The sequence below is a fragment of the Mesoplodon bidens genome, assembly GCF_964165515.1.
Source record: "Mesoplodon bidens genome assembly, chromosome: 15".
Classification (NCBI taxonomy): domain Eukaryota; kingdom Metazoa; phylum Chordata; class Mammalia; order Artiodactyla; family Ziphiidae; genus Mesoplodon; species Mesoplodon bidens.
The window spans coordinates 64,570,742-64,589,563 of NC_138171.1; the positions used below are offsets into that span (position 1 = coordinate 64,570,742).

The following is an 18,822-nucleotide window of genomic DNA, read 5'->3' on the forward strand; positions in this document are numbered from 1 at the left end:
TTTTGCCCAAAGGCAGTTTTCAAATGATAAGGACCACGTGGGCTGAAGCAACTTGAGGCCGATGCCTTTTCTCAGGGGACCCCAACTTATGGTTGAAGGAGGGGAACAGTGTTTCTTCATCTTTTCCTCCAGCAGCGCAGCACCCAGGGGACCTGAGGAGGGGCTCAGGCTCCCAGGAATCTCCCTCAGCCCCCAAACCACCCAGAAGGAACATGGCAGGGGCACAATACACTTCTGTCAGGCGTGTCCCCTCACACCGCAGGCTCACCTCCTCAGCAGAACCTTGGGCTGCTATGGACATCAGGGCCCCTGTGCACAGGGGCTGTCAGTCCTGTGTGGCTCCCTGGAGGAGGTGGCCTTTCTGAGCGTCCAGCAGGAAGAAGCAGGCTGAGGCCTCCTGGGAACTGGCCCTGGAAGGAGAGCCAGGGAGGGGCAGGATTGGCTTCCCAAGGGTTCAGGGCTGGACACCAAAGGCAGCAGAAAGTGGAAACCTCAGAGACTCCACCTAGTCTCTGAGTCAGTGGTCAGGTTTTCCAGGCTGAGGAGGCCCAGGGTGTGAGGCCCTGGGGGATGGAGGCCGCTGGAGAGCCCTCCTGGGCCTGAGAGATGGCCCAGGCCAGGGAGTCCTGGAGCAGGGCCAGGTAAGGGCTGGTGGGGGTTGGGGAGGCCCAGGAGCAGGGGGGTGGGGATTGGAGCTGGGACCTCAAAGGACCCAGAATCATGGAATTTTAAAAACCTACCCATGGTGGGATCTAGTGTACAGCTTCTTTTATTCTCTTTTTAATTTTTTTTTTCTGCTTACAAAAGTAAATTATGCTTGATCAGAAAAAGATTACAATGTTGAAAGTGAAAATCAGTCAGCGGCTGGGCCCCAGGCAGAAGCCCAGTGGAACGTGTAGAAGTTGCAGCCAAGTTCACTGACCCAGCCAGGACGCACCCTCGGTTGTCAGGGCTACGGGTCCTCCCTGGACACAATGGGGCCCATGGTGGACTCCTCCCCATCCACCAAGGGACTGGGGGCAGGCTGTCCTGCCAACCTTCCGTCTTCTTTTCCGTCTGGAAGAGAAGGGGGTGGGTCAGGCTGTTGTCAAAGGAAAAGGGGGAAGGGGTGGGGTGCAAAACTGGGGGTCCCAGCTGCCAGAGCAGGGGCGGGGATTGCTGACTCCAGAGACATGTTCCCAAAGGCCACTGGCCCAGGGACACAGAGGCTGTTTCCAGGAAACTTTGGGCCAAATCTGGGCTGAGCATCAGGAAGCTGCTGCTCTCTCCCCGCTGCCTGGCCCAGGACGGGGCAGGAGGTGGGGAGGGCTGTGGACAGGTCTGGAGGTAAAGACGGAGAGGCAGGTTGAGAGGTGTTGACTGCCCATGAGCACCTGCCCAGGGGAGCCCATGGGGCCGAGCTGCAGCCCTTGTTCGGCTCTTCATCTCTCCATCTGAGGAAGGGTGACTTTGTCCTGATTCTCACAAAGGTGCCATATGGGGTGGGGTCCATATGGCCCCAGAGCCTGCCTGATCTGAGAAGTGAGCAGAGGTCTCAGTTGGGGTAGAAATGGCCTGTCCCATCCAGCTCAGTTGGAAGAATGGGCTCTGAGCCAGAGGGGGCCCCCCCATCCTTTTCAGTGAGCTAGCTGGTGGCCTCAGGGTGGTGACTTGGCCCTTCTGAGCCCTGCCTCCACACAGGTTGTGAGGACAGAACCCTCTCTGCACTGGGCAGAGGCAGGTGGCCATGAGGAGGCACTTGGAGCAGAACAGGCTGGTGGAAGGGCTCAAGGGTGAACCAGGCCCACTGCAGAGGGGCCTCCAGGCTCCAGGGTCCCTGACTCCAGCAGGCGATGGAGCCTGAGGGGTCCCTCAGGTCCCCTGAGAACTCTAGACCTGTGGCTGGGGATGCCCCCATCTCATGAAAAACACATAAGAGTAGACACGGAGAGAAATAGGCCCAGGAACACAGACATACAAGAACCCACACAAACTTACTCTCCTAGGCAAATACACACATAGGGAGACAGAACCTTAGAGAAACACACACACACACACACACACACACACACACACACACACACACACACGGAGGCCTATAGACACGCAGAGATTCACACTGAGATAATGTAGACAGATGCACGCAGAAATGTTCACAGCACACACTCCCCTGAGCCAGCCGAGCCTGCTGTCCCCCTGGCTGCCCAGATGACAGGAGACTTCGGCCCCAGGAAGGTCTTGCTCCCGCCCTGCTCACTGGGCTGGGGCCTCACCTGTGTCCAGCTTGCTGCGTTTTTGCTCAGGCTCCTGGGGGGCAGCCTCGATGGCCCGCTGAGCCTCGGGATGGATCTTGAGGAGGGCTTTGGCAAGGGTGGCGGGGCCAGGCACCCCCAGGGACATGATGCAGTGCACTCCTTTGCGCTTGGCCCCCGCCACTTTGGCACTGTCCTTGGAGGCCGTCAGCAGCACCAGTTTGGAGAACTTCCTGGGCTTCCTGGGGGCTGCGGGGACGACATCTGTGCCCGGCTCAGGGGACTCAGGGGAGGGCTCCTGGCCGGCCTTCACGCTCTCGCCCTCCTGCTCACTGGGCTCGGGCAGGGGCATTCTGGGACTGATGGCCTGGCCCCCAGGCCACGCTCAGGCCCCAGTAGATGGATTTCTCCTCCACCTCCCTGGAAGGAACCCAGCAGTTCAAGGGCTCCGTCCTAAGGCAGGAGGCAAAATCCCATCAGTGGAGATGCCCTTGGCCCTGGGTTCAGGAAGAATCTGGGCTGGAGGTTGGGGCAGATGGGGCTGCCTTGGTGCCCCCGGGGAAGGACCTGAATGGAGCCAGAGAACCCTGGGCTGGTGCTTCTGCTCTCTTGGTAGCCTTGGGTCCGTCACCTCCCCCAGCCAAACCTCACTTTCCCATCTACAAAATGGGCCCAAAACAGGGCTCTCAAGGGGCTACTGGGGTGACCAAGGTGCTGACAGCTGTGAGTTACTAGGAATCCAGGCCCACAGGTGCTGAGCACGGGGTGAAGTGCTTCCACAGGTTTTCCATTTAACCTTCAGCCCCCATGTTATGAAAGTTGATTTTCTCATTGACCCAGGTTACAGATGAGGACACTGAGGCACGCAGCCATGAAGGCAGAGCTGAGAGTCCAGTCGAGGTGGGTCCAGAGGCCGCCCTGCACAGCACCTGTGGTACCTTGTCCAGGATAACGGACACACATCTTCCTGAGCACCAGTCTTCAGGGAAAAGTACTTTGGGGACATGAGCTCAGGTCACTGGTACTCCCAGAATGCCCGGTGCCCCTCACCCTGACACTGTCACCAGGAGCATGGGCTGGGCCCTGGGAGGCAGAGCTCTCCAGATTCACAACTAGATCCGGCCCCCATCCCAGGCCAGAGGCCCCAGGGCACCCAGTGCTAGGGGACATTAGGACCCCACGAGGGCAGCGACCTTGTGTCTGAGCTGGTGCTGGCTCTGCCTCAGCTGAGTGGGGACAGGGCTGTGGAGGTGTCCAGAGAATCCGTGGTCACTGAGGGCTCCCTGGCTTCTGGTCTGGAGAAGCAGAAAGGATGGATGACAGGGAATTCCCTGGTGGTCCAATGGTTAGGACTCTGCACTTTCATTGCCGGGGGCCCGGGCTCAATGCCTGGTCAGGGAACTAAGATCCCACAAGCCACATGGCATGGCCAAAAAAAAGAAAAAAGAAAAGAAAAAAATGGATGACAGGGGCAGTGCTGGCTTGGAGACCAGGGCTCTGGGGCATCAGTGTGGGCTAGCTGTTTTGTCTGTTGGGGGTGATTGGGTGGTAGGCAGATGGCGGGGTCTTTCTCAGTTTCCAGTTTAGCCCAGAAACAAGATTGCCGCCTTGGCAGACATCTCACCCTCCCTGTCCAGGACTCAGGCAGCACCAAGGCCCGTACACTCTTACTTGACCCCCTAGACCTGTTTCTTCAACCTGGCTTTCAGCTGTGTTTCTCTGGGCCCTTCCAATGCACATGGCTTGAGGTGTCCATGTCCCGCACCCCAAAGTCTTCGAAGACCCCTTCATCCATGAGAGGAGCCTGAGGTGCAAGGCCAGTGCATGGTTGGGGTGCCTTGTCCCCTGCAAGCGCCCCTTCTCAGTCAACTAGACATGAAAGCAGAGACCTGACAACTAGACACGAAAGCAGAGGCCTCCCAACTGCGACAGAGGAGGACCCCCACCTCCAGGGGGTGTAGCCTCAGGTAAATGCTTCCTGGTAGCAAGTCACCTGACGACAGGCACCCCTGGGATTGATGTCTCATTATCCCTCCTGTCCCTGGTCCAGCCCCTGGATAAGCCAACCCCTACTCCTCCCATGTGGTCCTTCCCAGCTCTGCCCATCCTGCCCCACAGGGCAGGCAACATGGTGGTACCTGGGACCTGTGGGGACATGGGGCCCAGCAGAAAAGACACTGTCTCCCCCCCACCCCCAGAGAACCACTCTGGGCAGGAAAGGGTTATGGTGGGAGGCCCCACCCACAGGACCCTGCCCCCACACTCTGATTGGCCTGGTGCACAACCCTGGCCAGCAGCCCACACCTCTGTGGTCCAGGGATGAAACTCCAGGTGGTTGGACCCCTTTCTCACATCATATACAAATAATTAACTCTAAATGACCATAGACTTAATTATGAGAGCTAGTGATAAAACTCTTAAAAAAAAAAAGAAAAGAGTAAATCTTCCTGACCTTGGATTAGGCAAAGCTTTCTTCAGTACGACACTAAAAGTACAGGTAACCAAAAAAGAAACACAAAAACTTGACTTCATCAAAATTTAAAACTTTTGGGCTTCCCTGGTGGCGCAGTGGTTGAGAGTCCGCCTGCCGATGCAGGGGACGCGGGTTCGTGCCCCGGTTCGGGAGGATCCCACGTGCTGTGGAGCGGCTGGGCCCGTGAGCCGTGGCCGCTGGGCCTGGCGTCCGGAGCCTGTGCTCCGCAGGGGGAGAGGCCACGACAGTGAGAGGCCCACATACAGCCAAAAAAAAAAAAAAAAAAAAAAAAAAAAAATTTAAAACTTTTGTGAGTCAAAGGACACCATCAAGAGAATTAAAAGGCAGCCCATAGGATGGGAGAACATTTTTGCAGATCTTACATCCGATAAGGGACTTGTATCTGGAATTTATAAAGAACACATAACTCAGTAATAAAAAGACAAATTACTCAATTTTTAAAATGGGCAAAGGATCTGAATAGGCCTTTCTCCAAAGAAAATATACAAGTGGCCAGTAAGCACAAGATGTTCAACATCATTAGTCATGAGGGAAATGCAGATCAAACTATAATGAGATACTACTTCACACTACTAGAATGGATCTAATAAAACAAAACAAAAAAAACAGACAATAACAAGTGTTGGTGAGGATGAGGAGAAAATGGAACCTTCATACACTGCTGGTGGGGATGTAAATAGTGCAGCCACTTTGGAAAACAGTCTGATGATTTCTCAAAAGGTTAAACATAGAATTATCATATGACCCAGCAATTCCACTCCTAGGTGTATCCCCAAGAGAAATGGCAACTGATGTCTACATAAAAATTTGTACATGAATATTCGCAGCAGCATTATTCATAGATGTCAAAAAGTGAAACAGCCCAAATATCCATCAACAGATAAATGAATAAATAAAATGTGATGTATCCACACAATGGAATATTATTTGATAATTTAAAAAATTCATGCCACGACATGGATGAACCTTGGAAAGATTAGCTAAGTGAAAGAAGCCAGTCATGAAAGATCACATATTATACACTCCATTTCTATAAAATGACCTGGAGTCTATAGAAAATCTATAGAGTAGAAAAATCCATAGAGACAGAAAGTAGATTTGTGATTGTCTAGGGATGGGGGTGGGAGGGATGGGGACCAGAAGAGTGAGGAGTGAATACTAGTATGTATGGGGTTTCTGGGGTGATGAAAAAGTTCTAAAACTGATTGTGGTGATGGCTGCACAACTTGGTGAATTTACTAAAAGCCATTGAATTGTACATTGTGAGTGAGTGAATTGCATGGTATGTAAATTATCTCAATAAAACTTATGTATTGAGAAAAGAGAACTTAAGTCTATAATCAGTGGTTTCCCCACTTCATGATACCTAAGATCACCCAGAATTCTTATTAAAAATGCACAGTTCTGGACTCCTCCACCCCCAGACTTCTTTCTCAGTGGGTCTGGAGAGGGACCTGAGAATCTACTTTTTTTTTTTTTTTTTTTTTTACCAGTACCCTATTTGATTCTGATACTTTGTGAAAAATGGATGATGCCATGGGCCCTCTGTTTAAGAAGTTTCTAATTTCTAGTTCATAGCTGAACTGTTTTTCCACCACTCCATGTACAGGGGTGGACAGTCCCTCAGGCTGGATCAGTCTGTTTTCTGGATTCATCCCTAACCTTCTAGCAATTTATTCTTGAGATGTGAATGGAAGAGTTGACAGGCAGCTATTTTAAGCCTAAAACATCTATTTTGAAAATTAAATTTTTACTCAATAAAAGTTCATTGAATTAATAGAATTTTTAGAAGTGAAGCAGAAATGAATTAAAAAGATCAAAAGGCTTAATAGTTTACCTTACTTCACTCACTTTACACCCTCCACCTGCATCCCCAGTTGGATGGTTTGATATTGCTATGGGTCTCCAGTCACCCATTTATCCTAACCAGCTGTCATGATATTGTAAGATGGCTCAGTGTAAACCCCAAACCACACAATGTTAAGAACTGGCAGGAGCCTCTTAGACACCTTGGGAGGCAGAATAATGCCTCCCCGCTGCCCATCGCCAAAGCTGTCTAGGTCCTGATCCCTGGAACCTGTAAATACGTTACCTTACATGGCAAAGGGGGAATTAAGTTTGCACATGGCATGAAGGTTACTAAACTAGGAGATTATTTTGGATTGTCCAGGTGGTTCCATCACAATCACAAGGATCCTACAAAGCAGGAAATGCAGGTAGAAGAGTCAGAAAAAGCTGTGTGATGATGGAGGCAGGGTCAGCGAGAGGAGAGATTCGATGTTGCTGGCATTGAAGGTGGAGGGAGGGGGATATGAGCCAAGGAATGCTGGAGGCCTCTAGAAAAGACAAAGAAACAGACTGTCTCTCCTATAGTCCCCTGGAAGGGTTACAGCCCTGCCCACACCTTGATTTTAACCCAGTGAGGCCCATGTCAGACCTCTGACCTAACGCACTGCATAACTTTTACAAAGCTGTGTTGTTTTAATCCACTGAATTTGTGGTAATTTGTTATGGCAGCAGTAGGTAACTAATACGAGGTCCAATCCCTTGATGGTGAGGTTCTGAAAGCCAGGATCATGGGAATTACCTGGCGGTCCAGTGGTTAGAACTCCCCGCTCTCACTGCCGAGGGCACGGGTTCGATCCCTGATTGGGGAACTAATATCCCACAAATGGTGTGGCCAAAAAAAAAAAAGAAAGCCAGGATCATTGCCTGGCAACTGATGATGGATTAACAGAATTACCATTACCTTCATATGTATGGGAGAGAAATACCATTAATGTCCACCAACACCTGCATCCTCAGCTAAGAGGCCAACCCCTTACACTCTTTGGGCTGGTTTCACCTATGTAATGGGAGTAGTGGTGAACTTCGCAGGGGCTCTTAAGAGCAGGCAGGCAGGCAGGCAAGGGTGAAGTCTTCAAGTTACCAGTGATACTGACAGATGCCCCTTCTATAATCGCTGTCCCATGTGGTTCTTGGAGGGCTGCTGGTGGGATGATGGACCCACTTAGATATGCAGGTACACAGCCTTACAGGGAGATTTTCAAAGCAGCAGTAAGACCCAGAATGGGTCAAGAACTGCTACTCTATAGTGTGCAGGGAACAGCTTCCCCAAAGTGGGAATTTCATGTAATGGCACCTCCTTTCCCCTAATCACCATGGCTTGGAATCTTAGTTACTTTTACTCCTCCTTACCCACTGTAATTTGTCCTTAGACCTGTCTATGCTGTACCCAAATGGCCCCTGCTCCCCGCCTCTCTCCTCTCGCATCATTACCGCCACCTCTTAAGCCTCCGGAGTGCCTCCCCCGCCCCAACATCTCAGACCTCCAACTGCCATCCCTGCGAGCATCTCTAGAGCCACAAGGATGGCACGGGACTGGGGATGGGTGCAGGGCGGGGGCAGTACTGGGCGGGGCGGCCACGGTCAAGGAAAGGCAAACCAATGTGGGGCTCCCTGACTTGGGGTGTGAGGGCTCAGTCCTGGGGTCGGGTGGGTTGGGGGAAGGACGAGCGAGTAGAAGAGCTGAATCGCTGGTGAAGGACAAGGAGGCGGCCTGAGCGCCGGAATGCAGAGCTGGGGGGCAACCCCCAGCATCAGCAGCCCTTGGGGATCCCCAGAGGAGCCCGGCAGGGACCCGAGACCCTCCCCGATCCGCTGGGGCCCGTCCTCACCGGGCACCGGCCGGGCGGCGACGGCAGCGGGGCCCTCCCTCTCCGGAGACCGAGCCGCGGCAGGTCCCTCAGCCTCCGTGCCTGGGGCCCCCGTCTGGGTTCGGGCAGTCACCTCAAGCTGGGGTCATGGAGCGAGCATGCGCAGCAGGGTTTGTGGGGGGGGCCCATTCCTTGGGCTAACTCGATTTCTCCGGGTCTTCCCCTCGCGGGGCAGAACTGGCGGCCTGACCAATCCCGCGCGGGGGCGGAGCCAGAGCTCGCGAGGGGGCAGGACCATGCCGTTATTGGGCGGTGGCCCCCCGGGGGGCGGAGCGTCAGCCTTCTAGTGGCCAGACTTTGAGTCTTGGGCGGGGCTCTCCCAGGACAAGGTGGGGTGGGTTTAACTGAGACCACCCGACCTCCCCCAGTGTTTGACCTCGGCTCCACGCAGAGGAAGTCACAGCATTTGTTTAAAGGCCTCGATCGTCTCAGTCGTTCTCCTGAGCGAGCAGAGGGAAGAACTTCCAGTATGCTCATCAAAGCTACTGATTCCGCTCCGCCCAGCATCCCTGAGGGCGCGGCATTTTTGCCATTGGTCCCTCCCCGACCCTCGGTCCAGCCCTCGCCACTGGTCCCTCCCTCGTTATTGGTGCTCCCCCCCGTCCCCCGTCACAGGTCCAGCCCTCGTCCATCATCCCGGCCTTCGCCCATCGGTCCAGCCCCCACTCACAGCACACAGTCACTGCACACTGATTCTCTGACCACCCTGGGCGGTGGAGACCGGGATTGCTCCCGCACGGGGAGCTGCGGGCCCTGGGGGCTGCTTTCCTGGACACTTGGCGGGTGGCGATCAGAGTGGCCCAGCATACTCCGAGCTGACACCCGCCCTGCCTCTCACCCGCCTCCCCTCCTGAACGGCGCCCCGGGCCCTCCGCTCACTGCGACCCTCCGCAGCCCTCCGCCCGCCCCCCTTCGCCCCTCTAGAGCCCCCAGTCTTCTAGCTGCGCGTCCTCACGTTGGCAGAGTGAAGACGCTGCTGCTCTCTAGAAAACGCCACTCCCAGGACACCCCTCTTCTTCTCCTCCTTTCTCTTGCTCTAAAGTTGCTTCTGGGCTCCCAGCAGGTGCAGGTCCAGCTGCCATGAGGCCTGCCTGACCTGGACTTCAGGCATTTCCCACGTTCTCCGCATCTTCTGCATCCGCCGTGTCCTCCAGTTCTCCCGCGTTCTCCTGTATCCTCCTCCTCAAGTCCAAATATCAGCAGAACCTGCAACTGCCTCTACAAAGGCTCCTAGCTCCCTCCTCCCCCGCCTCACCCCGCCACCGCCGCCCTGGCTCTGCAGGTCCCTGATCACCACCCTCGGTTCAGCAGCCACAGCTTCCACCGACCTCCAATCCTTTCTCCAGGGGCCAGGTCATTTCCTGGGTATTCTTCAGGGTCATTCAAAGGCCTTCATGAATTTATTTGCCATTATCTATTAATAATCCACTGACTACTGGTTGTTTCTAATTTTATTACGTTATAAATATCTTTGTATCTAAATTCCTGACATCTGATTATCCCCTTTCTTGAAATTTCAAAAAATAGTCAAAGAAGGCAAATGTCTTAAGAACTTTTTATTTTATTTTTGATAAGTTTTTTAAATTTTTATTTATTCATTTTTGTCTGTATTGGTTCTTTGTTGCTGCGCGTGGGTTTTCTCTAGTTGTTGCGAGCGGGGGCTACTCTTGGTTGTGGTGCGCAGGCTTCTCATTGCGGTGGCTTCTGTTGCAGAACATGGGCTCTAGGTACATGGGCTTCAGTAGTTGTGGCACGAGAGCTCAGTAGTTGTGGCTCGCAAGCTCTAGAGCACAGGCACAGTAGTTGTGGCACACGGGCTTAGTTGTGGCATATGGGATCTTCCCGGACCAGGGATCAAACCCTTGTCCCCTGCATTGGCAGGCGGATTTTTAACCACTTTGCCACCAGGGAAGTCCATAAGAGCTTTTTAAACATGTTGCCAGATTGTCCCCAAGGAAGTGCACAAGCTTGGAGTCAGATGCCTGTGTTCAAATCCCAGCTCTGGCGTTAGCTAGCTGTGTGACAAGCAACTGCTTCCCCTGTCTCTCAGTTTTCTCTTCTGATAAATGGGTATAATAACATCACCCACCTCATGGAGTCATTGTGAGAATTCACAGAGTATTATCCTGTGGGTCGTGTGTTCTAACATTTATATTCTGTAGTCCAGCGGTTCTCAGGCTTTTTGGTCTCAGAACCCCTTTAAAGAGTGATTACATTCTTTAAATTATTGAGCAGCTTGAAGAGCTTTTGGTTATGTAGGTTACATCTGTCAATATTTACAATATCAGAAATTTAACCTGAGAATTTAAAATAGCAATAATAAATTCACTGCATAACTGTATCTTCAAACCAAAAATGAGTGAGAAGAGTGGCAATGTTCTACATTAAAAAAAAAGTCTGTTTGGGGACTTCCCTGGTGGTCCAGTGGTTAAGACTCCTCACTTCCACAGCAGGAGACACGGGTTCGATCCCTGGTCGCGGAACTAAGATCCCACGTGGCATGGCCAAAAAAGAAAATAAAATCTATTTAATATCACGTTTGAGAAAAGACAGCTGGGTTCTCATATCTGTGTCTGCCTTCACTCTATCGGGATACGCTGCTTTGGTTGAAGTACGTGAAGAAAATTTAGCCTCACACATAAAAAACTGGAAAAGGAACGAATATTTTAATAGCCTTTTCAGATAATTGTAGATATTCATCTTTGATACTACACCAACACTCAAAATATGGTAGTTTTTTGAAGGTTAGCTGCAACGTGGAATCTGAGATGATATCAGTGAGCTTTTTGTGTTCTATTACATGAAAATCCATTGATCTGTCTTGCACTTTGAAAGGCTCTTTTACCCTCATGTGATTTCATAAATCATGTGTTGGTCTTTTCGAAAATATTTGTTCATTGACTTATACAGATCTTGCAAATGTTGACACATCTTATTATACAATATAAATGTATAACATTCATTAATACTGCCACCAATCTCAACACAAAAGTCTGGCAATATTGGGAAGCTGTGAAGCTAAAGGTGGCATACAAGTTTTCCAAAATTGTACTTTTTGCCAGAAGACTTAGAATTTTATCATTGGCAACAAATTCTGTCAGTTTGGTGTCACTGCCTTGATTCACACTAAGAGTCACCATTGCTTTTACATCATCAGTGCAAAGTCATCACAGTGAAAACGGCAAACATTGTCTCAGTATTACTATGAAAATAATCATGGACCTTCTGAAAAGGCTTTGGGAACCCCCAGGAGCCACCAGAACACACCTTGAGAACAGCTGCACTTTCATTTTTCTATTAGCTTGTTCATCTTTTTCTTACTGATTTAAGAAACATTTTTATTGAACTCAGATTAACCCTAGTGTTCCACATGCGATGGAAATATTTTATTATTTACATTTGGTGGGGGAGGAGGTTGGGAAAATAGATGTATGATAGGTGTGTGTGTTTATACATCTGAATCTTTATTTACTTATTTGTTTGTTTGTTTGTTTGTTTATTTTTTGGCAGCACCTCGCAGCTTGTGGGATCTTAGTTTCCCGACCAGGGATTGAGCCCGGGTCCTTGGCAGTGAAAGCACAGAGTCCTAACCACTGGACCACCAGGGAATTCCCTACACAGCTGCATCTAGTGGTCTTTTCCAGTTTGAGTTTCTCTGTTTTTTTATTTTTATTTTTATTTATTTATTTTTATTTATTTATTTTTTAAAATTTTTTATTTTTTATTTTTGCTGTGTTGGGTCTTTGTTTCTGTGTGAGGGCTTTCTCTAGTTGTGGCAAGTGGGGGTCACTCTTCATCGCGGTGCGCGGGCCTCTCACTATCGCGGCCTCTCTTGTTGTAGAGCACAGGCTCCAGACGCGCAGGCTCAGTAGTTGTGGCTCACGGGCCTAGTTGCTCCGCGGCATGTGGGATCTTCCCAAACCAGGGCTTGAACCCGTGTCCCCTGCATTGTCCGGCAGATTCTCAACCACTGCGCCACCAGGGAAGCCCTCTCTGTTTTTTTTAAATTATCCTAAGCAAGTTCTTCCCATACTTACTTGAATAACTACTAGATAGTTTCTGTATTAGTTTGTCAGAGATGCTGAACAACGTATCACAGAGTGGCTTAAACAACAGAAAATTATTTTCTGGTAGTTCTGGAAGCCAGAAGTTTGAGATCAAGGTGTGGACTGGGTGGGCTCCTTCTGAGGGCTGGGAGGGAGAATCTGTTCCAGGCCTCTCTCCTTAGCTTCTAGATGCATTACCCTGATCTCTGCTTTGTCTGCACACAGTGTTCTCCCTGTGTGCATTTCCATGTTCAGATTTTCCCTTTTTAAAAGGACACCTGTCATTTGCGTTGTGTCCACCCTAATGACTTCACCTAACTCAATCATCTGCAAAGCCCCTGTTTCTAAACAAGGTCACATTCACAAGCACTGGGGATTAGGACTTAAACTTCTTTGGGTGGGGGGTGGTGACATAATTCAACTCATAGCACTTGCTTTTACTTTTTTCTAAAGGTTTGATAATTTCTCCCTTTCCACTTGATTCTCTCATGTTTTGGAATTTATTTTTTATATATATATTATCAAATCGTTTCAAAATACTGATACTGCTTAGGGACTTGTCTCTAATTTTAATTGATTGAAAATTAAGTTTCTCATTGCTCCCCAAACCAGGGATCGAACCTGTGCCCCCTGCAGTGGAAGGTGGAAGCACGGAGTCTTAACCAATGCACTGCCAGGGAAGTCCCCTGGAATTTATTTATTCAACAAATGTGTGTTCAATAGCTACTATTTACTCGGCACTGTGAACTTGGGAACCTCAGTGAACAAAATAAAGATCCTGCTCTCCAGGAACCCATATTGTAGGGGCAATGGAGGAGACATAATAAAATAGATATAATAAGTGATCAAGTTATATAATTTGTTTAAAGTTATATACCTTGCTATATATCAATAGTTTGTGCTATCTGAGGGAATGTTTTGGATTATGGAAATGTTCCATTTCTCGATTGGGGCAGTGGTTATATTTGTATATGGCAAATGTACATTTCCAAAGGGAAATTTTTATCCTATGTCAACTGTATTTCAAGAAAATTGATTTTGTAAAAAGCGTTGTGAAAGAAAGAAGGAAGGGAGGGAGGGAGGGAGGGAGGGAGGGAGGAAGGAAGGAAGGAAGGAAGGAAGGAAGGAAGGAAGGAGATCGAAAGGGGACCTGCAATTAGTATTGCGATTTATGTTGGAATTCGGAGTGGAGTAAGGATGTCACCCGCATTCTGCGGATAGCGGGCCATCTGCCGGTCATCGCTGAGGAATCCTTCCTGGCCCAAACGCCACCCTCCCCGCCACCCCCGCAGAAGGCAAGTTAGAGCCGATGCCCAGGTCTCAAAAGGGCCTGGGTGGGCATCCGGGGTCCACTGGGCCCGACGGCGTCCGCGTGCGCCCCCTCCTGGCCGCCAGAGCATCAGCCATACATTGTTCGCGGCGGGAAACGTGGGTGAGATCGTAATCCGCTCTCCACGTTGACCGAGGAAAAGCACAGAGGTCGTGTGCACAGAGCGAAGGGGTGTTTTGTCTGGGCTCCCCTCCCCCACCCCCCGTTACCGAATAACTAGACGACCTTCTGTTTATCCTTCTGACATAGTTGTTTCATCGCAATTTCACTCCTTGGCCTATCCTGACGCGACACGGATTTAGCCTCAAGGCTTTTTGAATTATTGATAACAGTGAAACAAATATGACGTGACTCGGATGTCCATTTAATGATGACTGGATAAATAAATGTGGGCTACCCCTGCAATGCAATATTGTTCAGCCATAATAAGAGGCAAAATACAGATCTCTGCTACACCGCGAAGGAACCTGGGAGACCATACTCTGGTGAAAGAAGCCAGACACAAAAGGACAAATACTGAATGATTCCATTCATGTGAAATGCCCAGGACAGGCAAATCTATAGAGACAAAGTAGATTAGTGATTGCCGGTGGCTGGGAGATTTGGGGGGAAATGGGGAGTGACTGCTAAAAGGGGACTGGGTTTCTTTTGGGGTAATGACAATGTTCTGTGATTAGATAATGATGATGGTTGCACAGCGTTGTAAATATACTAAAAGCCACAAAATTGTACACTCTAAAATGGTGAATATCGGGAGTTCCCTGGTCGTCTAGTGGTTAGGATTCAGGGTTTTCACTGCCGAGGGCCCATGTTCAGTCCCTGGCTGGGGAATTAAGATCCCACAAACCATGCGGCGAAAACAAACAAACAAACAAAGATAAAAAATGAAGGATCAAGAGGTGGCATATAGGGGGGCTTCCCTGGTGGCGCAGTGGTTGAGAGTCCGCCTGCCGATGCAGGGGATGCGGGTTCGTGCCCCTGTCCGGGAAGATCCCACATGCCGTGGAGCGGCTGGGCCCGTGAGCCATGGCCGCTGAGCCTGCGCGTCCGGAGCCTGTGCTCCGCAATGGGAGAGGCCACAACAGTGAGAGGCCCGCATACCGCAAAAAAAAAAAAAAAAAAAAAGAGGTGGCATATAGGGGCTTCCCTGGTGGCGCAGTGGTTAAGAATCCGCCTGCCAATGCAGGGGACACGGGTTCGAGCCCTGGTCCTGGAAGATCCCACATGCCATGGAGCAACTAAGCCCGCGTTCCACTACTGAAGCCCGCGTGCCTAGAGCCCGTGCTCCATAAGAGAAGCCACCGCAATGAGAAGCCCGCGCACCGCAATGAAGAGTAGCCCCTGCTCGCTGCAACTAGAGAAAGCCCGCACGCAGCAACGAAGACCCAATGCAGCCAAAAATAAATAAATAATTTTTTTAAAAAGTGGCATATATATTAAAACTGCTCCCTCAAGAATGGTTTGTATATCCATAATTTCAGTTACTTTATATAATTTCACTTTATTTTTTAAGATTTTAAACATCTTTATTGGAGTATAATTGCTTTACAATGGTGTTAGTTTCTGCTTTATAACAAAGTGAATCAGCTATACATATACATATATCCCCATATCTCCTCCCTCTTGTGTCTCCCTCCCACTCTCCCTATCCCACCTCTATAATTTCATTTTAAATACCAAAAAGTGAAACTAAAATATCTTTTGTTCCTTGATTCTAGACATGCATTCTCTGCCTATTTTCATAACTTCTTTCACATTAAAATCATTGTTTAAACAGTACTTGCAAAGATCACTGATATGTTTTGTACTGATCCTGCCCTCATTGGCATTAGTGGATACGGGCTTCACTGTCTGTACATTTTTCAATCAGATGGTGTAAGTGTTGAAGTGGCCTTTACATAGGTGAGGAAGGGATGTGTACTCCAGCGAGTGTACTATTGGAATCAAATTACAAATGTGCCCTATGCTTAGGCACATGTATCCACAGGAGATGGTGGTTCTTATTTCTAAAGTATTCAGTTTCAGTTTCAATCCTGGGATAAATATATCTTGAAACTTTATCTCTCTTTTTTTTTTAGTAGCTTGAAAATTTAAAAAAATTTTAAATTAATTAATTTATTTTTGGCTGCGTTGGGACTGTGTTGGGTCTTCGTTGCTGCGCGCGGGCTTTCCTGTAGTTGTGGCAAGCAGGGGCTACTCTTCATTGCGGTGCACAGGCTTCTCATTGCAGTGGCTTCTCTTGTGGAACACAGGCTCCAGGCGCACGGGCTTCAGTAGTTGTGGCACATGGGCTTAGTTGCTCCATGGCATGTGAGATCTTCCTGGACCAGGGCTCGAATCTGTGTCCCCTGCATTGGCAGGATGATTCTTAACCACTGGGACACCAGGGAAGTCCCTCCATGGTTCATATTTCTAAAATAAAGTAGAACTAATGAAAATTTGCATCATACATACATTTTAAATTACTGATGGCTGTACAAATATTCTAGATGGTTGTCACTGATTGGAGGAGGCTAAGGAGACATGACAGAGAAATACATTTGGAATCCTGGATTAGATCCTGGACCCGAGAAGGACATTAGTGGAAAATCTGGTGAAATTTGAGGGGTTTAGTTAATGGGATTGTATCAATGTTCTTTTCTATGGTTGATTACTATGGTTATGTAAGATGATAACATTAGGGAAAGCTGGGTGGAGGATATATGGGAAAACTATATAATTTTTTTCAGCTTTTCTCTAAATATAAGATTATTTCAAAAGACAAAGTTTTAAAAATTCTAGTTTGTGGTTAGAGAAATGTGTCTTCTCCACACTTTATTATAGAAGTATACACATTTGTTATATGATCTCACTTGTGTATTAAAAAAATGTACAATTGTGTCCCCCAAAAGATGCATTTAAGTCTTAACCCCCAATAGTTGTGAATGTGACCTTATCTGGAAATACGGTCTTTGCAGACGTAATAAGTTAAGGATATCAAGCGGAAATAATCATGGATTTAGGGTGGGCTCTAAATCCAATGACTGGTGTCTTTCTAAGAGCAAAGAAAGGGGATGGGGACACAGACACACAGAGAGACACAGGCAAGAAGGCCATGTGAAGATGGAGACAGAGATTGGAGTGACGTGTCCATAAGCCAAGGAATGCTGGACCCACCAGAAGCTGGAAGAGGCAAGGAAGGATCCTCCCCTAGAACCTTCAGAGGGAGTGACAACCAGATTTTGGACTTCTGAACTCCAGAACTGAGAGAGAATAAAATTCTGTTGTTCTTAGACACACAGTTCATTGGCTGGAGCGGCGGCTGCGCGGGTCGCTATGCTGTGAGATCTGCGGGCGCTGGTAAATCGGGCCCAAGATGTAGAGCTGGCAAATCGGGCCCAGCATGTAGAGCTGGCCGTGCCTGACGGCGAGCCTGACGCGGAGTTGGGTGGGATAGAGAGTAGGGGGCAGGAGTCGGGGGTGGTAGGCGAAGGAGGAGGCGGCAGCGAATCGCTTGTAAATGGCTCCGAAGCATGACCTGAAGCCTGAATTCCAGGAGGGTGAGTCTGAGCCCCTGGGGAAAAGGTATCTAACAGCGTGGAAGAGGGAGAGGGAGAATAATTGTAATAGGGGCGGGGCAGGCGCCAGCTATAGCAGCCCCCGCTCAGCCATTGGTGGGCGCAGCAGCGGACCCCTCCCCAAAGCGAGAAACTGTCAATGAGCCGCAGGTAGTGGTCCCACTCAGCCACTGGTGGGCGCCACAGTGGGCCTCTCCTCTTCCTCTCTTCTCTATAAAAGGAGTCGGAATTTGGACTGAGGTAAAATGGGGTTCTTTTTTGTTTTTTTGTTTTTTGTTTTTTGAGATGCTAGTCTGCCATCTTCTGGGTCTGCTAGCTTTCTGATTCAAATTTTTATTCCTTGTTCCAAAAAAAAAAAAGAAAAGAAAAGACACACAGTTCGTGGTGGTTTATTGTGGCAGCCCCAGAGAACAGATACACCTACTTCGGATTGTCTTTGTACCAAAACATCCAGAGGGACAAGGTCCAATCCACCAGAAATGAGAACTGTAATTGGGGGCAATGGGACGGAAAGACTGTACTTTTACTTGATGTTTACTTTGTAAAATTTTCTCTTCTGTGTGGACGCTCTTATGAACTGAAAATGACTGAGGCAGTGAAGGCTGGAAAAGAGGTCACCAGGGGAAGGTGATGCTGGAGGTCCCACTGTCCCCTTTTGGGTCAAGGACCACAGGAAGGGGAAACCTCAGGGACCTACCTAGTGGCTGGTTTTCCAGGTAGAGGGGGCCCAGGAGTATGAGGTCCTGTGACATAACAAGAAATATACAGTAGGGCTTCCCTGGTGCTGCAATGGTTGAGAATCTGCCTGCCAGTGCAGTGGACACGGGTTTGATCCCTGGTCCGGGAAGATCCTGCACACCACGGAGCAACTAAGCCTGTGTGCCACGACTACTGAGCCTGCTCTCTAGAGCCCGCGAGCCACAACTACTGAGCCCACGTACCACAACTACTGAAGCCCGCGCGCCTAGAGCCCATGCTCCGCAACAAGAGGAACCACTGCAATGAGAAGCCCACGAACCGCAGCGAAGAGTAGCCCCCACTCGCAGCAACCAGAGAAAAGCCCACACGCAGCAATGAAGACCCAATGCAGCCAGAAACAATAAATAAATAAAATAAAATAATAAAATAAATTTATTTTTTAAAAAAAGAATTATACAGTATATGTGATCTCTGCCTGTGGTTCCGGACACAGAGCTCCCAAATCCCTTGAAATTTCCTGGGTGACAGGAGTGTCGTTTGTTCTAATGTGGTGGCTCTGGGTGGTTAGGTTCAGGATGGGGGCTGCCACCAGAAAGACCAAGGCTTGATTAGAAACTTAGAACTTTCAGTCCCATCCTCTGGGGAGGGAACAGGGACTGGAGATTGAGTTAATGATCAGTCACGCCCATGTGATGAACCCTCCATACACATCCCTGAACTATGGGATTTGGAGAGCTTCTGGGTTGGTG

At 49.3% G+C, this 18,822-nt stretch overlaps 1 protein-coding gene across 2 annotated transcripts; it reads right to left on the reverse strand.

The window, feature by feature from the left end:
* Nucleotides 1-751: 751 nt before the first annotated feature.
* FLYWCH2 (FLYWCH family member 2) lies at nt 752-8,655 on the reverse strand. Of its 2 annotated transcripts, XM_081255285.1 has the most exons (4): nt 8,403-8,655; nt 3,425-3,526; nt 2,253-2,684; nt 752-1,056 (listed from the first exon to the last, which is right to left on the reverse strand). In XM_081255285.1, exons 3-4 carry the CDS (start codon nt 2,581-2,583, stop codon nt 953-955), a joined length of 435 nt encoding a protein of 144 aa, XP_081111411.1. In that variant the 5' UTR covers nt 2,584-2,684; nt 3,425-3,526; nt 8,403-8,655; the 3' UTR covers nt 752-952. The 2 variants fall into 2 exon arrangements, with proteins under 2 accessions (XP_081111411.1, XP_081111412.1); XM_081255286.1 differs by lacking the exon at nt 3,425-3,526 and having other exon boundaries at nt 8,403-8,652.
* Nucleotides 8,656-18,822: the final 10,167 nt, after the last annotated feature.